The sequence below is a fragment of the Sminthopsis crassicaudata genome, chromosome 2 (genome assembly GCF_048593235.1).
Source record: "Sminthopsis crassicaudata isolate SCR6 chromosome 2, ASM4859323v1, whole genome shotgun sequence".
Taxonomy (NCBI): Eukaryota; Metazoa; Chordata; class Mammalia; order Dasyuromorphia; family Dasyuridae; genus Sminthopsis; species Sminthopsis crassicaudata.
In genome coordinates, this window is record NC_133618.1 from 356391011 (window position 1) to 356416684 (window position 25674).

At 33.5% G+C, this 25674-nt stretch overlaps 1 protein-coding gene across 3 annotated transcripts in view; it reads right to left on the reverse strand.

Moving 5' to 3' along the window:
- Positions 1 to 17839: 17839 nt before the first annotated feature.
- The window catches only part of SMAD5 (SMAD family member 5), a 44174-nt gene continuing 36339 nt past the window's right edge, over positions 17840 to 25674 (reverse strand). For all 3 annotated transcript variants that reach the window (XM_074290866.1, XM_074290867.1, XM_074290865.1), the window contains exons 5-7: positions 25245 to 25466; positions 23660 to 23916; positions 17840 to 22328 (exon numbers count right to left, since the gene is read on the reverse strand). In XM_074290866.1, coding sequence (XP_074146967.1) covers positions 22185 to 22328; positions 23660 to 23916; positions 25245 to 25466 — 623 coding nt within the window. In that variant the 3' untranslated portion in view covers positions 17840 to 22184. The remainder of the gene's footprint in view (positions 22329 to 23659; positions 23917 to 25244; positions 25467 to 25674) is intronic.

A 25674-nucleotide genomic window follows, 5' to 3' on the forward strand; every position in this document is an offset into this window, starting at 1 on the left:
TTAAAATTGTGGGAAATGTTACTGTTGCCTCTGCAGGCTAGATTTAGTTACCTTTAAGTATAAGAAGAAGTTCGGTTAACTTACCTGAAAAGAGTCATGTGCCTCTAATTAGGTAAAGTATGTAGCAAGAAGGATCTGACTTCTGAAGGCTTCAACTCTGGCCAAATTGAAGCTTAGGAGAAGTCCATTGGGAATAATGGCACGTGAGGCCAGAGGGAGAGAACGAAACTATGCCGTTTCATTATTTGAAATACAATAGGAAAAGCAGTTTTATATTATTGGAAATTTAAAGCTGTATTTTGTTTGGTTAAGAGTTTGTTACCTATATTATAACATTTTAAGTTATTTATGCATTAAATCCAACTCTGCAGGATATGTGGGTTTTATGGAATCTTCCCCTTCCCCCCACTGATTTCTGCTACTTTAAAGGTGGGGTGGGGTAGGGATATTTTGTCTTCAAATTGAAACCCCACTGTTCTCTGCTACTTCAGGTATGGAGCATAGTTAACCTGGGCTGCAGTTAAGTTCGCCTTCCCTTTCCCCTGCTTCTTTGGTGGAATGGGGGGAAGGAGAGCCATGTAGAATCCTCTTCCCCCTCCCCAAACTGTTCCAGAGTTAATGTCACTGCATTTTTTCCTCCTGTAACTGATTTCTATAATCAGAGCAATGGTTAATAAGAAACTGTTTGCTGTTTCCAATCTGGTTATGTTATACCTGATTATCTGTAATCAATACTTGAGCAAATAAGTATTTAGTTTGGTCATCTATCAGTTACTAGATATTGTGTCTGGATATTCAAGTTTTTTTTTAAGGTTTATAACTAATGAGAGGCCACATCTTGTAGCAGTCCTTGTGGACCAGTCTTTCTATCTCAGACTGTTCTAACTTTTCTTTGTTAGATTTATTTTTGTTTCTAGATTTGGTCAAATTACAGATACTGACTTGCTTCTGGGACCTAGATTGAGCTTTGATTGTCAGCACACCACACTATGCCCATCCCCCTCCCTGTACTGAGAATCTCCCCCCATCTTCAGCAAAAAGCAGTTTTTGAGAAAACCATCACTTCTGCTCCTGATGTAATTTGGACTGATGGGGGAGTGGTAAAGTGGCTGAATTGTTAGAATTTTAACTGTATTATTGTACTTAAAATTTGGGATGGAAATTGTTAAACTTGTGTAACTATTGCTGTTATGTTTGAGGGATTTTTAGTCTGTTATATGTATATGTATATGATTTATATGAGGGATGGTTATTTGATAATTCCTTTCTGTGAGAAAAAAAGGAAGACATAGGAACTTGGGGAAACTGTATTTTCTTAGGCACTTCTGCCCCACCCACTGTCTTACTAGTTCAGATTTAATTGGAAATTCTTTAAACAGTCCTTTACTCCTTGCTTAAATTTATTGGACTGATTTGCTGGTTATGCTTTAACTTTGAAATCTTTTATTCTGTTGAATTGCCCTGGTAGACTAAGTTTTGGGAATTATTTTTTAGAAACAACCAGAAATCGGACACCTGTCCTGGGACTGGCAATCTCTCTGATCTGTTTCTCCACTCCTGTTACCCCATGTCCTTAATTAGTATTTCAGCATACTTAAAAGGACCTTGCAGTTTGGTATCAGGCTTCTAAAAGTTTGGGGTTTGCCTGCCTTGGTCTAACTGCATAATCTGCTCAGAAATCTGATCCTTTCTGCAGCCCTGTCTGTTCCTCTGGGCAGGGACAGATGGAGCTACTCCAAACCTCACCCTTCTCCCCTGGAGTGGGTTGCCTCGCTGAATGGGCAGCATGACTGTCTTGAGCCCTGCTGCTCTGTAAGCAGAGGCTGAGTTAAATGAACAAATTACCACAGACCTAATTTACAGTGAACTGTCCATATGCTCCCCAACTGCAGAGGACCTGACATGACTACAAAAAGGAGTTTTGTGTTTTGCTGATTAACTCTGGGGTTATCAGAGAGAGAGTATTGTGACTGGATATCTTAGAATCAGCAGGAGTAAGGATAAGCAAAAGTCTTTATTCTTGGTCTTTTGGGGTTGAAGTCAAGGGATTAGATAAAGGAATCTCCATACCTCCTTCCTCTCTCCCCACCACCAAAGAATGATCCTGATTGTCCTACTCCACCCTCTGATCTCTCTTCCCCTTCTTTGTCCACACAGATCCAGCCAGCACAGAGGTAAGTAGGGTCATCTTCCAAGCATATCTTAATAGAGAATTGTCCTTAAGTGCTAGGTTATCTTGCAGTTAAATGCATCTGTTCAGTTTTAGAATGTTGTGCCACAGTTTTCTTTTAATGTTCTGACCCGCTTTCCCTAAATGTCCTATTCAGTTATTCTGCCTCAGTTTATAACCATTCCTTCTTAATGTTTGATAGGATAAAGGTCTAATGTTTGATGGGATAAAGGTCTTTATCCATTTTAGACATCATTAGAATATCAGGAACCTCTCCATTACCTCCCACTATGTCATCCTAGGTACCTTCCCCCATTATGTCATTGTTCTTGTTACCCTATAAAAGAATCTTGTGTATCTGACATTGGGGCTAGATTCTTTGAGACCATAGACTCCTTTAGCTCTGGGACCAAACTATGGATACATTTGGTCTCAGTAAATCTCTCCCTTTCAAATAAATTAAATCTCTATCCTGCCTCAGTTTCTTCGGCATTACACCCCTTCACGCCCTTCGGCGATTCTCACATCATAACCACATATTTTCATTTGTTATTAAAGCTTTTTATTTTCAAAACATATGCATGGATAATTTTTCAACATACAAAGGTTACTTTGTATAGCCTTGTTTCCAAATTTTTCTCTTCTTCCCATCCCCTTCCCTTGCTGGCAAGCAATCCAATATATATTATACATGTTAAAATGTATGTTAAATCCAATATATGTAAATATATTTATATAATTAACTTGCTGCACAAGAAAAATCATATTAAAAAGGAAAGAAAATGAATAAGAAAACAAAATACAAGCGAACAACAACAAAAAAGTGAGAATGTTATGTTGTGATCCACCCTCAATTCCCACAGCCCTCTCTCTGGGTGTAGCTGGCTCTCTTCATCACAAGATCACTGAAACTGGCCTCAATCATCTCATTGTTGGAAAGATTCACATCCATCAGAATTCATCGTCATATAAAATTGTTGTTGCTGGACCACATATTTTCAGATAAGAAACTGTACAATCTTACATACTTGAATTATGCTCATAATTTCTACTAAATACTTGCCCTAATTATAGAAATTTATTATAAGAGGAAAAACAGAGACATGACTAGTCCTTCAGACCTCAGCCTGAGAGCACATATATGACAGGATAAAGCATTTTTAGCTAACTGTATGCAATAACAATTCCATCTTATGGCTAGACTCAGGAATAATCAGGTACGTCCTCATTCAAAGGAGCACCACTGGGAAACTGAATTGGAAGGATCCCACTTCAAGCGGAAGCCAAGGTTGTCCTCCAAAATCTTGGGCAGATACTAACCTCTACCTGTAACAATTCAGGACCACATTCCTCTGAATAACTTGTGGCATATTCTTTCAGATTGTGGATTACTGGCTTAATGAACCATCAGATAATCACACCTGAATTCAAAACTCCAAATAATATCAGCTACAATCCCAAGATATTTCATCTCAAATAGCAAGTCTCATTAATCAAAGCTTTAGGTGAATTTAGCTCTCAAGGATCACATATCCTGAATAAGTATTATCCATATGATCATCTCAATAGATGCAGAAAAAGCATTTGATAAAATCCAACATTCATTCCTTAATAGGAATAAACACTTGAGAGTAAAGGAATAAATAGACTTTTCCTTAAAATAATTAGTAGCATCTATTTAAAACCATCAGTAAGCATCATATGTAATGGGGATAAACTGCAACCATTCCCAATAAGATCAGGAGTGAAACAAGTTTGCCCACTATCACCATTACTATTCAATATTGTATTAGAAATGCTAGATTTGGCAATAAGAGTGGAGAAAGAGATTAAAGGAATTAGAGTAGGTAATGAGGAAACCAAATTATCACTCTTTGCTGATGATATGATGTTATACTTAGAGAACCCCAAAGATTCTACTAAAAAGCTATTAGAAGTAATCCACACCTTTAGCAAAGTTGCAGGATACAAAATAAACCTACATAAGTTATCAGCATTCTTATATATCACTAACCAATTCCAACAGTTAGAGTTAAAAAAGAAATTCCATTTAAAGTAACTACCGATATTATAAAATATTTAGGAATCTATCTGCCAAGGGAAAATTAGAAACTATATAAGCAAAACTACAAAACACTTTCCACACAAATTAAGTCAGATCTAACCAACTGGAAAAATATTAAATGCTCTTGGATAGGGTGAGCAAATATAATAAAAAATAACAATACTACCTAAATTAATACATTTAGTTAGTGCTATACCAATCAGACTCCCAAAAAACTATTTTAATGACCTAAAAAAAAAAAAAAAAAAAAAGTTTTCATATGGAAAAACAAAAGGTCAAGAATTTCAAGGGAATTAATGAAAAAAAAAAAAAAAAAAAAAAAAACTCAAATGAAGGTAGCCTAGCTGTACCAGACCTAAAATTATATTATAAAGCAGCGGTTATCAAAACCATTTGGTATTGGCCAAAAAAATAGACTAGTTGATCAGCAGAATAGGTTAGGTTCAAAGGACAAAATAATCAATAACTTTAACAATCTAGTGTTTGACAAACCCAAAGACCCCAGCTTTTGGATAAGAACTCAATGTTTGACAAAAATTGCTGGGAAAATTGGAAATTAGAATGGCAGAAACTAGGCATTGACCAACACTTAATACCACACACCAAGATAAGGTCAAAATGGGTTCATGACCTAGGCATAAAGAATGAGATTATAAATTAATTAGAGGAACATAGGATAGTTAACCTCTCAGACCTGTGGAACAGGAATGAATTTATGACCAAAGAAGAACTAGAGATCATTATTGATCCCAAAATAGACAATTTTGATTATATCAAATTGAAAAGTTTTTATAGAAACAAAACGAATGCAGATAAGATTAGAAGGGAAGCAATAAACTGGGAAAACATTTTTACAATCAAAGGTTCTGATAAAGGCCTCATTTCAAAACTATATAGAGAACTGACTCTAATTTTTAAGAAATCAAATCATTCTCCAATTGATAAATGGTCAAAGGATATGAACAGACAATTCTCAGATGAAGAAATTGAAACTATATCTAGCCATATGAAAAGATGCTCCAAATCATTATTAATCTTAAGAGAAATGCAAATTAAGACATCTCTAAGATACCATTACACACCTGTCAGATTGGGTAGAATGACAAGGAAAGATAATGTGCAATGTTGGAGGGGATGTGGGAAAACAGGAACACTGATACATTGTTGGTGGAATTGTGAATACATCCAGCCATTCTGGAGAGCAATTTGGAACTATGCTCAAAGAGTTATCAAACTGTGCAAACCCTTTGATCCAGTAGTGTTACTACTGGGGTTATATCCCAAAGAGATTTTAAAGAAGGGAAAGAGACCTGTATGTTCAAGAATATTTGTGGCAGCTCTCTTTTAGTGGTCAGAAACTGAGTGGATGCCCATCAATTGGAGAATGGCTGAATAAATTGTGGTATATGTATATTATGGAATATTATTGTTCTGTAACAAATGACCAACAGGATGATTTCAGAAAGGTCTGGAGAGACTTACATGAACTGATGCTGAGTGAAATGAGCAGGACCAGATCATTATATACTTCAACAACAATACTGTATGATGATCAATGCTGATGGATATGGCCATCTTCAACAATGAGATGAACCAAATTAGTTCCAATAGAGCAGTAATGAACTGAACCAGCTACATTGAGGGAAAGAACTCTGAAGACTATGAACCACTACATAGAATTCCCAATACCTCTATTTTTGTCTGCCTGCATTTTTGATTTCCTTCACAGGCTAATTGTGCACTATTTCAAAGTCTGATTCTTTTTATACATCAAAATAAATGTTTGGACATGTATACATATATTGTATTTAATTTATACTTTAACACATTTAACATGTATTTAACATGTATTGATCAACCTGCCATCTGGGGGATGGGGTGGGGGGAAGGAGGGGAAAAATTGGAAGAAAAGGTTTGGCAATTGTCAGTGCTGTAAAATTACCCATGCATATATCTGGTAAATAAAAAGCCATAATAATAGTAATAATAATAATAAAAAGTATTACTATAATCTTCCTAGAAAGTTCACAGCTTATCTTCTTATCTAAATATACATTCAACATTACACAAATCATCAAGTATTAACTATGTTCAAAAGGATAAGGACAGACCACTGTTCTCAGAATCTCCCCAAACAATGGGAACAGCTTTTAAAATGACTCAATACAAGCAATTAAACTCACATATATAATATCCTAATTTCACATTAAAGAACCCTATCAGAATTAATCATAATTTCTTTATCCTAAAAAAAAGTTAACTCAATTTCCTCTAATTGAGGAATTCCTATAAACTTTTCTGGAAATATAAATAACAGGTATATAACATCAATATTGTTAAAATTACTCTCCCCTCCCACCAAAATATTTCTAATTGCAAAGTCAATTTGAGAGGTTATAATTGTCTTTAAAGTCCATTCTTGAAGTCTCTTCCCAAGTCCTCTAAGTCTAATGTTCTCAGCCTCCAGAGTGCAATCTAAGTCATCTGTAGTGTCTGGTAAAGTCCTTCTCACTCTACTTCTTCCAGGACTTAGTAAGTATCTACTCTCCTGCAAACTGCAAACTCCAAAGGTATTGTCTGGAACAATAATCCTTGTTGCCTAAGGGCTAAAAAGGGATGAGGACACAGCACGTAATAAAAAACTTTTGTTTTAAAAGAGGGTCTTTCTCCTTCTCTTCTCAAATAAAATAAACCAATCTCATATGGAAAAGTCCCAGTTCACTTCTGGGAATATTTTCAATTCTTTACCAAAGCAATAGTTCTTGACAGAAAAAAAGTATGGAGGACTCACCTGATCTTACTAAAGGAAACCTTTCTGAAGGTTCACAGTAGCTTACTTATCCTCTTTTCTCTATCCTCCCCACTAGTTTCTCACTCACCTGGGTTGGGAAATTTCAAATTTCTCTGTGCTGGTTTATTTCCTGGGCTGAATCAATCCTCTGTCTTGGATAGTCCACTTCCATTTTTATTTTTTCCAAGTGTCTTTCTTCAGGGAATTTACCTGAGCAGAGTGGGGAATTCCCAAGCTAAATTCAAGGATCAAGAACTCTCCAGAGGGCACCTGCCCAAGGATTCTGTATGGTAAATGGGATTCCTGCTTTGACTTTTTCTCCCATTATCTAAGGGACAGGCTTATACTGTAACATGGAACTCCCAGAAACAAAATAATAAATTGCCTTTAAAAGAAATACTTAAATGCTACTTAAGAGGTGCTGGTGATAAGGTTAAGATTTGGGGGTTCCCTTCTGTCAGGGAAGCAAATGATAAGGTCTAGGTTTAGGGAGCCAAAATGAGATTAGGATTTCTGGTGGTCAGGGAGTTAAATAATAAGGTCTAGTGGCAGGTTCGGAGTTCAGGGAACCAAATGGAGAGGTTTGGCTTCCCTACACTCCCTTGGGATTCGGTGCAAGGTTAGGAGTTTTGGGGAACCCCCTTCTGGCGGCACAGAGAATCTCTGTAAAGGAACTTAGAAACCTGAAAAGGCTAGACTGATAAAAGAGGTTTATTATTGGCATTGGGAAGTCAGCCTTTACTATCCAAGAATATAAAAGCTGAATTCCTTAGTGGAGGAGTTCTGGCAGAGAGGCAGAGAGAAATCCTGACAAGAGAAGCATAAAGTCTTGTTAAGGAAATAGGTGAGGATAAAGGGAGGGTAGCACTGGAAGAGAATATCATTCCAGTGGGAAGAGGTTTCCTTGGCATAGTAGGCATGGCATAGCTTAGCATGGCATGTCAGAACCTCTGCAAGTTATTTCAAGTTGATTCTTTTTATCTACAAGCTGGGTTTCAGCTTGGGCTGGAATTTGAATAGAATTGAATGAGTAATTCAATAGGAAGCTTAATCAGTAGTGAGTGCTATCAATGGGGGTGGTGCCTGCCTCTCAGGATTTTTTAGAGGCCAGGATTCAAGGAGAATCTGTTCTTCAAGGAGTTTTAGAGAGTTTCAGGATCCTTTCTTCACTGAGAAATAGGAATATTCAAGACAATTCAACTCCCAACAGCTTTTTACCTATAGTTTGTTATTGCAAAGTCTCAAATCACAATTAGAGCATAGGTGGAAAGCACATGAGAATCTTTGCTCAGTTGCTATTTAACCCTAATTACTGAATGGGTATGGTCTATCAAACTGAGACTTGTTAAAAGACCTTAGCTTAAAAAGGCCAAGGTCCCCCACTGCACACAGGGCCATCTCCAATTTTCTTGATCTGGCCATTTGGATCCATATTACTCTGGAGGGGAAGTGAAATAGGAGATCTTACACAGATCTGCCTCACTTCAATTCAATTCATTTGCATGCTGTAATATCTTTCTGCTGTCATTGCCCTCTTTGAGAAGGAATTAAATGAATTGTGAAACCTATCTCACAAGATGGAGACAGTGTTCTAAAATTTGAGGGAAGGTCTATTGTGCCCCAGATCAGATTTCTCTCTCCAGAGACCATGTGTTTTACAAGGAGTGTAACCACATAGCCCTTTTTTTTTTCTAAGACTAAACTGGGGCCACCTTGGAATTGAAACTGTAAGGTAATTTGGTAATCCTAAAGATGTGGTTGGGTAATAAGTTTTTCCTCACTTACAACAGAGTGTGATATCATTTGTCCTGATTAATCAGGGCAAAGATCTAGCCTACATATAATTCTTGTCGGTTAACTGGGCCTCACCTTTCCTTGTCTGACTGCTCGTTGGGAGAGAGACACCCTTTCTGGCAAGATCATAATAAAATTCCTTTTTTGCTTTTACCTTGAGAAATCTCCTTGATTTATTGAGCCGTTGCTCTTGTCCCACATAGGACAAATCATTCAGTTATATCAGAGGCATTCATAGTTACCCTTTATCTTCATGTTTGTTAAAAAGTATTATTTGGCTGTTAAATATTTATACATATATTGGATTTAACATGTATTTCAACATATTTAACATGTATTGGACTACCTGCCAGCTAGGAGAGGGAGTTGGGGGGAAAGAGGAGAAAATTTGGAACAAAAAGTTTTGCAAGGTGTTAGGTTCTTACTAAGTGCTAATGAGATAATGAGATGATAGGTTCTTACTAAGTGCTAAGTTGGTACTTAACAATTCTCTAGTTACGGCCTTTAGGGGAGTTTTATCCCTGTGAACTCCTGGGGAGGAGCTTACATGTTTAGGAGGAGCAAGTTCATTGGTTGAAGTATTTCTTCCCAGGGACCAATTCATGAAACTCCACAAGCCACAACAAGTTTTGTCCAGGTTCTAGACATGTCCTTGCTATGGATTTCCAATCATTCGGGATTAGGACTTCATAAGACAAACCATCTAGTAACATTTTAACATAAACTGATGTAACCCCATAAAGGGTTCAACCTTTTTTCAAATCTCTAATTTTATTCAAATCTAAAGGTGCATATTTTCTCCTTTTATGACCTACAGAGTCAATCTCTTCAATCACAGGATATGCATGTATAAAATCACTTATATCCTATCTTTCTCTCTTAGCTTTAACCAATGCTTTTTCTAATCTTGTCACAGGCTGCTTCACAGGCGATTCTGTTTGTATTTCTGCCTCTTCCTCTCCTCCTCCTTAATCCATCCCTGAAGGGTTAATTGAGGGAGGGAAAGGGAAATGCTCCTGTTGCTCAGAATTGTACTTAACTTCATTGTTATCTGATTCATCCTTTTTCACCTAGTTTAGTTGACACCTCCCCATTTTGCTCCTTCTTCTCTTCCTTTAGAATAACAATTTTTAAAGCCATTTGGATTAAATTGTAGGTATGAAGTGTATCTTTGGAAATTGAGTTTGGTTTGGAATTGTAGTATTCACCTAATTGCTTTCCTACTAATTCCCATTCATCTAGATCCAATTCTTCTTCCAGAGAAAAACAAGGACATAGGACCTGCAGTTTTTAAAAGTTCAGTAATCTCCTCCAAAATTATAATCAATCCTTGGCTTTTCATAACTTTGATAATGCTCTCCAAACATTTTCCTTGAACAGAAGGCATTTGCCCCATTTCACTGAAATTCTACTTTAGCTCTTTAACCAAAGTTTAACCAAAGTTTAACAAAGTTTCCTTGTTACTCACGCTTCTGGGTCAGAGAGACTTTTCCATTGAGATCTGGATTGGAAGCTTTTCCACTGGAATCAGGATCTTGTCTGTTCTTGTCTTGTCCCTGTTCGGGCGCCAAATTGCTAAGGTCCATTTTAGCTCCTTTGAAGGGCTCAGAATAAGTCCTTGTCAGGATAAGCAAAAGTCCTTGCCCCATATTGTGGGGAGATCTGCTGTCTCAACTGCTGCCAACTGTGACCTAGAGTAAAGACTCCTTCCTCCAGAGAGCCGCCCCAACTCTGGCCCAGACAAGACTCTCCCCTTGCTCAATGGTGTCTTCTTTTATCCTCCCAAAGAATGGGCGTGGAATAACTCAGGGGCTTCTGGGAAGAAATACTTCAACCAATGAACTTGCTCCTCCTAAACATGTAAGCTCCTCCCCAGGAGTTCACAGGGGTAAAACTCCCCTAAAGGCCGGAACTAGAGAATTGTTAAGTACAAACTTAGCACTTAGTAAGAACCTATCATCTCATTATCTCATTAGCACTTAGTAAGAACCTAACAGCAAGGGTAAAAGTTGGAAAAATTACCCATGTGTATGCTTTGTAAATAAATTAAAAAAATATATTTTTGGGTTCAGTTGAGCTAGTTATTTATTAGTAGAGTTATTCCAGTTTAGGGTTCTTGGTTTGGTTCAAATAGCATTTAGGAACACCATGCATAAAAATTTTTAAATCCTGTCAAATGACTACTTTGAAGGACTTAGGAAAAATCTCATCCATACCCAGAGAAAAACCAATTGTGCCTGAATACAAATTTACACATAATTTTTCTTAAGGATTGTTTTTATAGGGTGGGAGATCTATGTTTTCTTTTACTTTATGATTTTTATGGAAATGTTTTGCATAGACTTCACATTGTGGTTTCTTAATGGGAGTTAAGGATAGGGATAAAGTAGAATTCCAAAGTTAAAAAAAAATGTAAAAAAAAATTGTTTTAAATGTAACTAGGGAAAATATTCAACTAATTTTTTAAAAGAAAAAAGTCCTGTAAAAAGTTTTTTTAGAAATTTTATCCAGCTAAAGATATGTGAATAGGAAATTAAAAGATTTGAATGAATTAATGAACACTCAGTGCTTGCTAAGTGTTGAGAAGAAAAAAAGAAGAGAATTCCTCATCTATAAGAGCCCATATTCTAATGGGGAAAATAACACATCAGATGGAAAAGTCCCATGATCCTTAAGGCATAATCACAGAGCAGATAATGCCTACTTTTTAATGACATTTCCCTTGATAAAAAATCAATTTCTGATGAACCATCTGACAGCAGAATCAGTTCAAGAGGCCCCAAGCTGGAAGATCACCAATGCTCAGGATTATGGTGGTGTCTTCACTGTGGTCTGAGGGAAGCTGGTGGTTAAGATGATAGTAAGTGTGGCTTGCTTGGTACATACTGCCCTCCTGTTTTTCAGGGCTGCTTCAGGTAAGTTGGCTTGACTACTCTGTGTGTATAGCATTTGCATGGCAATTGTTGGCAGTGGACTGAAAGCAATTGTCAGTTGATGGTAAAGATGGTGGTAATAAAGGTGGGTTCTCTCTCCAAAATGACTTTCTCTTCAATTATGGTTGTAGAGGATGGCTTAGAAGCAGTCCTAGTAATTTGGGACACACAACAGTTTAGTACTGTTATCTGAACAAAATATTATCTAGAAAATTTAATCCAGTAGCTTTACATGTCTATAATCTCAAGAAAGAAAATGGTAACAATCTTCCTATGTAAAAATCCTTAGTTATTTCCAAATTCCATTAAAAGTAAAAGGGAATATTTACTTAAAATTGTATTAGAGAACTAATATTACTAAGCAAAGGAGGCAGCTGAGGTGTAACAAACTATATTGAGAACAGATAGACCCTACCCTGAATCTTTGATGATCAATGATAAATCCAGCTGTCTGGAGTTCTTTCTTAAAGGCAAAGGGCCAAAGTAGTAAATTACCCCAATGTGATTCTATTTAGCAGATTATTATTCACAGAGATCCATTTTGTTGCTTTTTATAAATGTTTTAAGTTTTTTTGATGTTTTTATTGGCTGGATTGAGGGAAAAGGATCCAAGTTTAAATATTAAATATTTCACCAATATCCACACTTGAAAATCTATTTTTGAAACAAATTTCTGTATGCACTCAACCCCAAACGTGCAAAAACACACAAACATATAACTTGTTAAGAAATCAATCATGAATTAATTCTTGGTCCCAAGTTAAACTCCTGAATTAGAAGCTGCTAAACAGCCAGTTTTGGGAGTTATACTATTATAATTAATGTATATCTCTTCTTTAAATAACCCAGCAAATAATATACAATGCTGGTAGTCAATTTATTCATGTGTTAAAATCTTGCAAAATTTAAAAGGAAAAATATAATTAAGTAAGCCAATAAAAGAACTTTAACATTCCCTGTTCAACCATGGATATATCTTACATTTCTAAATAAATACTCTGGCAATTTTGACTCAGTTCACTTATTTATATGAGTCACATTATAATTGCTGTAGTGGTGAAATACATTCCTTATTGACCATTTTTGTTGAAAGATAACTGGAGCAGATTATACTACTTATGACTGAAGTTAGAAGCTGTTGCATTTTATTGATTGTTCTATTGTAAAATGTTAACATAAAAAGGATGTTCATAAAATACCAGTATATATATATATAAAAGAAATCAAAGGAAGAAATGATTTTTCCAGCAAGTCTTTTCTCCAAACAGAAGACATTTCATATAATAACTTATTTTTCTTCTATTTTCATTTTTTTATTAACAAAGGTTTCAGTGGAATTGGCCCTTTTCTATTGGATATAGCAAAAGAATAAAATAGATCATAACTTTCTCACCTTGTCTAAGACCTAGATATACAATAAATACTTGTAAAATGAGCTAAATAGCCCCCATTTTTTTTTTTTTTTTTTTTTTGGTAAAGTAATACTACTGAAAAGAGCCTACAATTTAAATTGATCATTAAATTTATAGCAGCCATTGAGAGTACATCCAATAAAGCAAAAATAAAAATTCAGTTATGCCAATCCTTTGCTCAAAATGTAGAAAGTTAGAACAGTTATGAGAATTGAGAACTGAGATATTATAAACTTTTTCAGCAAGTATCTTGTTCCATATTAAGAATACTCTCATAGTCCTGATACCCCTAATTCCCTTACCTTGTGCTCTAGTATAATCTATAAAGCCTCATTTAAAATTTAAAAACCCTAATTTTAATCTTTTTTCTTCTTAGCATTTGCTTATTCTTTCGACTACTTATTAACTGCTACAGCTTTGGGGAAATGAGGTTACAATCAAAGCAACCGATTTTTAAAAAATAAGTACAATTCAAAAAAGTTTTTTATTCTATAATTTTTTTATAATTTTCTTTTTTTTTTTTAATTGAACTTTATTTCCCCTCCTATCTTTCCCTCCCCCCCCCCCTTGGGGTTAAGTGACTTGCCCAGGGTCACACAGCTAGGAAGTGTTAAGTGTCTGAGACCACATTTGAACTCGGGTCCTCCTGAATTCAAGGCTGGTGCTCTATCCACTGAGCCATCTAGCTGCCCCCTGTTTATAATTTTCATAAAAACTTTTATGGCTTAAAATGTCAAGAAAATTCATCTTGCAAAAGCAAAGCTTTCCAAATATAGTCTTCTCTATCATCTGAGCTGAGAAATGAAAGTACAGTATTGGATGATGAAAGATAAAACTCATAAAAACAGCATATATATTTCTATTTAGCCTTTTCATTTTTTTTTTCAGATTACCATCATAATTATGTTTTTTATCAGACATTCTTTTCATAAAGAATAAAAAAGAAGGGTGAGACAAAAAGAATTTAAAGTAAGAGACCTTGGAGATCGCCTTATCTAAATTCATGGAGGGGGAAAAAAAGAAAGCTGTCCCAAGAAAGAAACCTGCCCAAAATCACCAGCAGACATGAGATTTTTAAATCAGGTTCTCTGTCTCTAAATCAATGCTTTATTAAACTTTAACAATTTAAAAATTTACAAAATGGATAACTAGAATTTAGCTTAAAATTGAGTCTAACCTACAGTCTAACTTACAATTATTCCAAATTAGCAGTACAATGATCTTATGATTATATACAATATTCATATTTAAGAGATTAAGAACCCAGAGGAGAAATAAATGGCTTAGGTCAACTGGTATTAAAATTCTGCGTCTCTTGAATTTCAGTTCAGAGTTCTATTACATATTGCGTTATTTCCAAATAGAAGTTTAATTTATGACTTTTTTCACTGTTATTACTATACAAATATGACCAAGTACAAATGGTTAATGGATGGACAAAGGTGGCTACTTGGTGGTAACTCTGTTTTTCCTTTGATAACTAAAGAAAATAATTTTCTTTAATAAAAGGTAAAAAAACTCAGAATTTAAGGGGTCCCCATCAATTGAGGAATAAACATTGTGATAAATCAATGCAATATTACACTGTAAGAAATTATTAAAGAGAGAATGTAAGTGAACCTGGAGAAATATAAACTGAAGCAAAATTAAGTAAGCAGAATCAGGTGAACAATTTATACAAGGAAAATGTAAACAATTTTGAATTCTGATCAAAGTAACCATCAGTCACATCCTTCAAGAACTTATGATGAAGCATGTTATCTTCCTCCTAACAAAGAAGTAGTGGACTTGAGAAGAAAGAGAAGTACCAATGGAGATATTATCAACATTTAGGACTATGCTCATTTATTCTGCCTTCCTACCTCTTTCTACTTTTTCCCCCCCTAAATTGGGGATTCAGGACAGAAATGAATGTCAAAGTCAGACACAAACAATAAAGACAGCAACTAGGATGGCCCACTGTTTCTTGAAATGCAAAGAATACCAAAGGGAATTCAGAAGACAGCACAGAGAATGAGGAGTTTAAAAAAATATTGAATTATGCTAATGTGTTATGTATATGTCATATATGTAGTATAGTTATAAGAAAAGAACATTGGGAAAGAAAGGACTATGTAGATACCACAAGGCAAAGAGTTCTGGACTAAGAATTGGGAAAACCTTGAATTCAAATCCAGCCTCAGAGACTTCTTAGTTATGTGGCCTCAGACAAATCACTTAACATCTGTTAGTCTAAATTTTCTCGTCTGTAAAATGAGGAAAATGATACTACTTATCTCCCCAGGGTGTTGTTGAGATATTTGTATTTTGCAAACTTTAAAGTGCTCTAATTATGATGATAATGCTTTTTAAAAGTGGTATGAAATGTAAATGTATGGTTTCATACATAATACTCCCTTATGTTTTGCTATATGCATAAAAAAACTTTTTCTGGGGGATGTTAAATAAATTCAAAATAAAAATAAGAAGTGAAAATCAACTTATTCAATATCCCCAAAGAGATATACATAACATACAGATATATATCTGTCTGTCTGTATATTTAACTTTAGTAGTACATGTCACAAAAGGCAAATGCTATTAAGTATTTTGCAGTCATGTCAAACTCTTCATGAGCTAATTTGTGGTTTTCTTGGTAAAGACCTGGAGTGGTTTGCCATTTTCTTTTCCAGCTCATTTACAGATCAAGAAAACAGGCAAACAGGTTAAGTGATTTGCCAAGGGATTAGATAAGTATTTGAGGCCAGATTTGCACTCAGGATGATGAGTCTTTCTAGGCTGGCATCACATTCACTGTACTTCCTAGCAAATAGAAGCGAACATTATAGATTGAGCAAAAAGACTCAGGGCATGTTCAATTAAGATGGTTGCCTGAATATCAGGAAACAGACCTGATCTACTACTAGATTTCACAAAAACCTCAGAATCACATCAGACAGAATAATAACTAAAAAATCCATAAGAAACTAACTTAAGTGATTTCTTCCATTCCAAAACTGAACAAAAAGTCAGAGTCAGAATGCCATGGTCAATAGAGGAAATAAGATCACCCAGCAAAGCCAATTCAAATAAGCAAATAGATAGTAGGGATTCAGCTAGAGATAAAGGTAGTTTATAGCATTGTAACCCAAAGTAACAAAAATGGAGAGTCCTCTCCAAAAACAAAATCCTAAATAAATCAGAAACTAACAACAAGGTCCTTGGAAACCTAAGATAACAGTTATCAATGTGAAAGCAAGGGGTTGTAGTAGTGTTTAGATTAGGACACCTAGATCCAGATAATCTATTGTCTCTAGAATTGTTCAAATGCCTTGATGAAGATTTTCTGACCCATAAAGATTTACAGGAACCCAAATCTGGAAAGTAAAGATCGACAGCACTCATGTAACCTAGATCTAGACCTAGAATAAAAAATGTAGCAGAAGGCAGAATTTAACGATACATAGTCCCTATTTAGGAACTAAGGCTGAAGAAGTTAATATGAGATTTTGGCCACTACAAAGCATTATCACATCCAAAAGTACAATTTAAAGGGAGAAAATATCTTCATAAAAACTAAGCAGAGGCTCAAAAGTGAATTTTTCATATGGAATACATGAATAGCTAGAAAAAATTAAGCAACAGCAAAAAAAACAAAACAAAACAAAACAAACACCTTCAGGCATTTGCTCTGTAACAACGGATGTAAAAAAAGAGGTTGAGGTTATTTCAGAATCAATGTGAGTCCCCAAAACCATGATTAAATATTTTTTAAAAATTGATTACCATATTTCAGGAAATAAATGAAAACTGCCTAGATCTATTAGAACCAAAAGGCAAATGATGATAGAAAGAACTCACAGACCACCTCCTGAAATAAATATCTCAAAAGAAAAGCCCTAGGAACATAATGGCCAAAAAAAGAAAAAAACAGCCACTCACACAACAACAACAAGCAAATGAATATACACACATGATTTGTTGTGAAATGTCAAACTGAACAAGAAAATGAGTGGGAATAGGGAGAAAGGACATTAAAAGTAAATTAAAATTAAAGGGTACCTATTAGGGAATGAATAAATTATAGAATATGAATCTAGTATTATTTCACTGTAAAAAAAATAATCTCAGAGAATCTGGGGAATGACTTTTTTGTAGTATAAAGATTGGAACAGAACCAAGTAAACAATTTCTCCAAGGACAAGGTAAACAGCTTTTAAGAACTTTTAAAAACTCTCATTGATGTAATAATTGACTTTACCTCTAAGGGGCCAATGATGAATCATATTCCCTACCTCCTGACAAAGATCAAATATGGAGTCAAAGTTCAAAAAGACATATTTTTGGACACAGTAAGTATGCGGATTTATTTTGCTTAATCATGCTTAACTGCTATAAAGGTTGTGATTTTGTTTTTAATTTGGGGGTGTGGCTGGAAAGAATGAATTCACAATAGTGATGCCAAAAAAGTATCGCTGAAACATTTTTTAAAAAGGCAGAGAGAACAGAAGACCATTCACAAGGAAGCACAGAAAAGCAAGGCAATTTTTAAAGTAACAAGTTGCATTCATCATATACTTTTTAACAAAGCATCACAAAATGGAGATTCTTGGTTTCACATACAATCTTGCGTTCTGCTGTGTATAAGGAAATGCTTGTTTTTCTGGCATTTAAATTCAAAACAAACAAAAAAAGTTAAAAATAAAAGAATGAGATTTATTGAAAGAGTATTTATGAGCAATATGCAAAAATTAATAAGCATTATGGATTTGTAGAGCACAATAAAAACTAACACATTTTACAAATTAACAAAAAGAGAAGAAAATTAAAACTTGCTACTAGAATTTCATTTCCAATAATAAAGCATAATAATGTTAGCATTACAAATGAGATGCAGACCCATGGTATAATCAAATAATTTGATCTATTATTTGCTTATCAAATTTACTTTTAGAAAAGCAAAGGCATACATACAGAAACTTCATGATGGTAATAGAATCAGTTAAAAAGTAAAACAATTAGTTCTTTTCAAAATGTCTTTGCTGAAAATGTTTTTTAAAAACACATCTGGTTAATGTGAAATACTAGTTTTTTGTTCAGTCTGGATTTTTGTAATCTTGCTTATCAATATTATACTGTCTGGACCTAAAAATCACTCAACACCATTGTTTTGTATTATTATCATAACAACACATAACCTGCTTTGAAAAAACATAACAAAGCAAAATCAGATGCTTCAAAGGCTAAGAAATATGTAAGTTGGAAATTTGAGATGATTTAAGTTTTTCAGTATTATTTTAGCGAGAACAGCCTTTCAAGAATAACTGATTAGACCAAATCTAAAGCATGACTCTAAGGAAGCACTGATAATATCAACACAATTAAGTTCAGTTTTCTAAACCAATATAATTCTAGCTTTTTGGGATGAGTTGTTTTCTAAGCCAATATAATTCTAGTTTTTTGGGATATCGATATGCTGTCATGCTATTATTTCTCACCTTTTTATCACTCAAAGGGTTAATATAGAGCCTCATTACTATATGTTGAAACTAACAACATAAAAGTTTTCTTTTTATCTCAACTAAAATTTGGAAGACTTCTTTACAGGTGAATTTCTTTTTATATTAAGACTACCCTTCTGCCCCCAATAAACCCCTCCAAATACGATACTACTTATAATTCAGTTAGGCTATAGGAGCAGAGTGTAAGGAAGAAGGCAGGAGGAAGACTATTACATTAAATGCATTTGTCAAAATTCTTGTAATTAAAGTATCACATGAAAACCTTTTATAAGATATTTTGAGGGTCAATTTTCATTATGAAAAAAACTGCAACTTGGATTAAGCTGGGCCCAGATCTTGATCCTTAATTTTGTACAGAACAGCTAAATAAATACCTTAATACTGGCCATTCCTGCCAAAACCCCATTTTTCAGCCTTATTGTACATAGAGCAACAGAGAAAATAGGCCTGGCTTGACTTCTAAGTTTTTATTGTAGGGCTACTAAAAAAAAACCCCAAAAAATGGAACAGTGAGGTTGGCTCCCAGAGAGAGAAATATACACATCCTCCTACACATTGGCCCAGGAAACATCACAGTTGTTGGGGAAGATTGTTTTGTTTTAAAAAAAGGACTCACAACTGTTAATAGAAATGTGCCTTAATAATCTCTGATAAAATCATTTTCACATTTTTGTTTCTAATACTTTATGAGGCACTTTTTTTTTTTTTACCATTTCTTTAGAACAGTGTAATAAAATATATATACTGATCTATATCTATATCTATATATACAATATATTCTTTAATTTATACATTTACCATGAAAAAGTCAAGTTCTGTTTCTAACATAATATTTCGCTTATGATATCCCTCATTAGTTGGTTTATTAGTAACAGTTCAATTCACTTACATAATTCTGGTAAGATATTAGCTTTTGGCAGTAGAGAGAAATATGTAATGAGTAGTGGCATTAAGAGGATCAAATGTGCCCCATGGTTGTATCTGAAGATAAGAGTAGTAGTACCTTAGATTCTAAAACTCTTTCATTTCAAAGTTCTCTTAACTGGTGATAAAAAGATTATAGCCTTATCTAAATATGCCTAAAAGAAAAATCTCTACATTAACAAAAAAAGTTTCTGTAATACCAAAAAATTTCTGTCTCACACAGATAAACCATTCCCATCTATCATGGAACATCTGAATTTAAAACTGTGATCCTGCAAATTCAATTTTCTGATAATTACAGTGACAATACTCAAATTTCTAACAAAGAGACAGCACTATATCTCAGCTCCAAAGAGGAAATTCAAGTTGGCCAAGTAATCAAAGTTTTAATATCCTGGGTTGTCATATACACCTATGATGCTTGTTAACTATATAACTATTTAAAATTTTTCTTGAGGGTGGCAGAAAGGGGCTTCAGGGATCATATGTAAACTAAATTAAAATTCAGAAATATAATAATATCCAGCAATCTTTAACATCTGTGAAAGGTTAAAATTACTACCTGATTAATTAGTTCCAATATCTGTTTAAACCACCAAAATTAAATGTCTTCCCTAATTCAACATCAAAACTGTAAAATGCATTTACATCATCATGAAAATGCTCCCAGTAGCTTTCGTTGGTTATTAACTAAGCTTTATTGATTTCCACCATCAAAATCAACTTGATTCTGAGAATTCAATGGAAAAAAAAAAAAAAAAAAGGCAGGACTCTTTCCTTCCTAAGTTGAATCAAAAGGCATGGCATTTACTGATTTTTAAGACAACTCGGAGTCCAGATGTCAAATAATGTTTATATTCACTGGTATTCCTTTTATCTGGCAAAGGGTTCATCTCTAGAGTAATATGAAAATTTGTGTTAACAAAAATATTTTAACCAAATTAAACTAGTTGCAATTCACAAAAAACAAATTAAATATTAGGATAGATGCCAAAAGAAAATCACATTCTCCATCAAAAAGGCCTGTTTCTTAAGATCACTAAAGTATGAAATCAAGTAATAATTTACCTGTATCCTTCCTACTTATAAAATGTCAATTTTATATGCTTATGAAAACATGAAATTTCTTTGGACAGGTAACTAAATTTCTTTTAAAATATCCTTTCCTTCTTCCACAATTATTCCATTCTTGAAAAAGTGACTGTTCTTTTAACCTGAAAATTATAGCAGCTCACAAAAAGGTCAGAGGTTTAAAGTTTTAATCCCTATCCTCAAAAATGTTATTTGGGTTGTTTAACTGCCATTTATCTAGGTAGTGAATTAGAATAAGCTATTGCATAACAGCTAACAATACAATTTGCATTCTTTGATGCATAACCACTTTAAAAACCTTGGAAACCACTGGAGATTCTCTATTCTTACATATGGGTCATAAAATACTTGCCATAAAGTACACATTATTTCTGAATAAAGACCTGAATCATTCTTAAGGATGAAATCAGACTTTTAACATTAATGCCTTGACTACATATTTATGTTAAGTTGGTTGTCTTCTCAATGAAGAGGGCTGGGAAGGAAGAAGATAATTTGGAACTCAGTTTTAAAAATAAATGTTGAAAATTGTTATTGGGGATAAATGAAATACTAAATTTAAAAAAATCCATGTGAGTGAAAAGGCATCTCAAATTAAAGCTAAACAAAAACCTTATAATTCTGATCGAAAATAAAAAAATCGACAAAAAAACTTCTTGCAACTTAAGTATGAGTTGTCATTTACAAACTGAAGTGTTTGTATTAAGACAAAAAGGGGTAACAAGCTAATAATTAACAACTACATCAGTTGTTTGGGCACTTTGTCAAAGGCTACACTAAAAAATATTCACCCATAAAAGTGCAAAATAAAAGGTTATTCTTAACTAAATTACAATCCTTACAATGGTGGCTAAAGGCAACATAATCAAAGTGGAATTTGTGATCTGTCATTCAGCTATTCACAATAGTGTTCATGACAAAATTAAAATATTGTCACAAATCTGATACCACTTGTCTGTAATAATTTTTTAAAGTGAGGCAAATATTTAGAGGAAAAAAATTTTATGATCTTTAATCTATAAAAGTATAGTTTTTCTTTACTACCTGAAAACTAGAACAGTGAATGGCATTCTTTAACTAAAGCACACATTTTATAATTTTTTTTAAAGAAACACAAGATGCCCTCCAAGAAGTTCTCACACTCTTGAGATACTTTTTTTGTTCATTTAAAAACTGGTGTGACACTGAAGTAAATGCATTTTCAAGGTCAAGATGAATGCAAAATCATTTGACATACAATTATATATATGAAGGGTCATAATACTTGCTCTGTATCTTTCAGGCCATTTTTGAGACTTAAACTACCATTTTTTATAACACAACCATGAGTAAAAACAGAAATGTCCTTTCATTACAAAATACAAATGTATTGGTCACAAGTAGGTAGAAAAAGTAAGTTATAATATCTGTTCTCCATGTAAGCTCACAGTATCCATACTGAAGGTTTCTCTAAAATTAAAATAAAGTCACTAATATAGTAACTGAAGTTTAAGATGTCAGCACTACGAAACAGAAGATATGGGATTAAGAGGGGAGCCCATTTGAGTAAGTACTTTATCCAGCCATTGCAGAGGCCCATGAAGATGAATTTCAATCCAGCATGGAGTACTGGTAACATCCTGCCGGTGATATTCAGCTCCCCAGCCCTACAAAGAATAAGAGATTTTAACATTAAATTTTTCTTCAGACTGTTACAATATAATATATTTTTGTTGAGATATAATTTTAACTTTCTGATATACAAGATATTAAAAAACCTTTCTACCTGAATGATAAAAATTTTCAGTTTTGAATATAAATAATTGGGAGTTATAAATCATTCATGAATACAAAATTGTTTTTAGGGGCAGATATAATTTCATCGATATAGGGTGGGTATTCACTGAGTAAATTCTCTTCAAAATCAACAACATTTTGCAATTTTAAATCTTCAGAGAGGTATTATTAAAGTAAAAACTAAAATTTAAGTCTCTAAGTAATTCATTAATTTATTTCAGGTGCAAGTTATGATTCATTAAAAAATGATCACTGACCTTTTTAGAGTGAAAGAAGCTATTCAAATTCAGAATATTTTAACCTAAAAAACTAGCTAATTAAAAGAAAATGTATTCTTCTTAACTTCCTCTTAAGCTGTCTGGATCTATCCATTGTGCATACAGAAATGAGAATACTGACGGTGAGAGCATAGAAAATTGGTAAGAATATTAAAATTGTTTTTCTAGCTATCTTCTGTCTTCCTATAAGAAAGGAAAACAAAAAGGATGAGCTATTGCACAACTGCTAACAGTACAATTTGCATTCTTTGATGCATAATCACTTCAAAAACCTTGGAAACCACTGGAGATTCTCTATTCTTATATATTGGTCATGAACTAATATGCTATTATTAAAAGAAAAATATTAGCCATATGTATGTAGTAAAGTAACAATAGTTCAATCAGCCTTCAGAAAAGAGAAGATCAAAGAAGAATGAAAGTGATTGGTAATTCTTTGACTTTGTCCTCAGCATAATGTAACAACAGCATTAGAGTATTTATGTGGTAATATGATTCTACTCTTCTCAGTTTTACTCATGAAATAACATTAATTTTTAAAAGCTCACATTTATTTGAAAGCTTTTAGAACTGTTATCACCTTTAAGAAATAGCAATTCTTAAGACAAAATTTTATTTAGGTAACATTAATAATAAAGTGACTGACAACAAATGGTTATTTTCCCATAGAGCTCTCTTCCTTAGTAGTTACACTTAGAATTTTCTTTTTATATCTGATGATCCAGAGAATGGCAATAAATCTGATGATATCTTCTGCTAACATTTTAGAGACATAAGTCATATGAAAAGTAATACTCAGTGTTTCAACTACATTCATAGAATTTGTAAATTTATTTTTCCTAATCGAATTTGCAGAAAACCAAATATTGAAGGCTACAACACTGGATGGTGAATCAAATTGGGTCAAAACAGAATCTACTCACCTTTACAAAGCTCATTCGAATTGTACACATTTTGGTGAGTTCATAGACTGCCTCAAATCCATGGTTGACAGACTGAGCCAAAAGCTGAGCAAACTCTTGATTGTTAAAAATCTTTAGGCTACAGCCACTAGGAATCTTACAGACAGTGGTAGGATGAAAGCCATGATGAAAGTTGCAGTTTCTACTCTGAACAAATATGCTGCTGTCACTCAGGCACTCAGCATAGACTTCCCCTCCAACATAATAAAGATGAACCCCTTGCAAAGAAATGCATTAAAATATATTTTAATAAATTTCGATTATTAAGACCACAAATACAATATAATTTTTATGCAAGATTTATATAACGTGCTCCAAGCAACCAATAATTGGCAATTCTTTACCATTTATACAACAAAATGTGCTTCCTCCATCATATCCAAATGACAACCATTTCAAGTTTGTTATCTACTATGATATTTTTGTTTCTGGTATTTCCTTCTTCTCTCCACTAATCATTTGTCATCTTTTTGGAAAGATGGAAAAGAAAGCTTTTTAGATGAGCCCTTAATTAAGTAAACTACTTTTAAAATGGAATTTAACAAAGCATTTCCTCATTATTTTTATCAATGGAAAAAAAATGGTACATAAGTTCAATAAATTTAGGATACATATATAATTTAATTGGCAGTGTCCTAATTTGTTTTGGGATAATTATATGTCAAAATTGCTTCAATCGCCCAAGACATATGAATTGAACATTGATGAAAGGGTTTTAATAGAGCAAAGCTGGAACATTTTAGAAATTGATACATATAATCCATTTGAAAATCATTTTAAAGAGATTCCATCTTTCATTTCATAAGCATATTGGGTATAGTACCCTTATTAGGCTGACAAAATAGAACTAGAAATAAAAATCCTTTTGTTAGGAAATTAATTTTCCTCCTACAATTGCTCTAATAGAGAAATGAATTTGTTCTAATAATATATTAATAGTCCATTATCAAAGATAATACCTGAAAGAAAAGAATTTGTTTTATTTAGCCAAAGAATGAACCTAGCCATACATATCTTTTCATTACAAGTAGTAATACTATTTAAAAAAAAAAAAAAAAAAAAACAGAAGGGGAACAGACTCAGAAAAAGTACATTCTTGATATTCTATACATGCCTTCAACTTCTCTGACAAAAGAATCTTTAAAATAAGTTATCTCAATGCAAAACATTTAAAATTTCTAAATATGAATCAAAATTTACCTGGTGAATAAGAGAACAGGTCTCAAGTCAGGAAGACCAGTATTTCAAATTTTACCTGATACTTACTAGACTTTAAAACCATAATCACTTAATTACATAATATCTTGTCCTCAGTTTCTTCTTTAAAAAATGAAGGGATTAGATTCCATGACTTCTAAAGCCACTTTTAGCTCTAAATCCATAAACTATTATGGAGGCAGTTTGGATCTCTGTTACTATTATATTCTGAACTACTATATTTTGGACAAGTTATTTCCACTCTCTGTATCTTAATTTCTTCCATTGTTAAAAAAAAAAAAATGAAGGGTTTAAACTAGATGATCACAAAAGTCACAAATCATATTACCTTTTCCAATGTGCCGCCTGGTATTTTCAATTGTTGAGTTACGATTAACATTTGACAACAAACCTAAACAGAATCTACTTTTGTTATTGGAAGGATCTGTAAATCCATCAACTAGAACACTTGTTGAAGATGCATGAAAAGCTTCTCCAACTCGATTGTTTAATTCATAATAAACAATTGAACACCAGTGCTTGGGCTCTTCATAAGCAACAGGTTGAACATCTGTAAATGTTAACATAAAGAAATGATCAATTACTTCACAAGATGAATTCTGGCATTTTTATTATAGTTTCAAGATATAAAAATGAAACTTTTTTACTTTTAATATAGGTTCCAAATGTCCAAATTCTCTTTTTGCCTCCACCCCCCCCCAAAGACAAGATATATGATATGCATTAAGTGAAAAAATAAAAAATAGAAAAAAAAATGC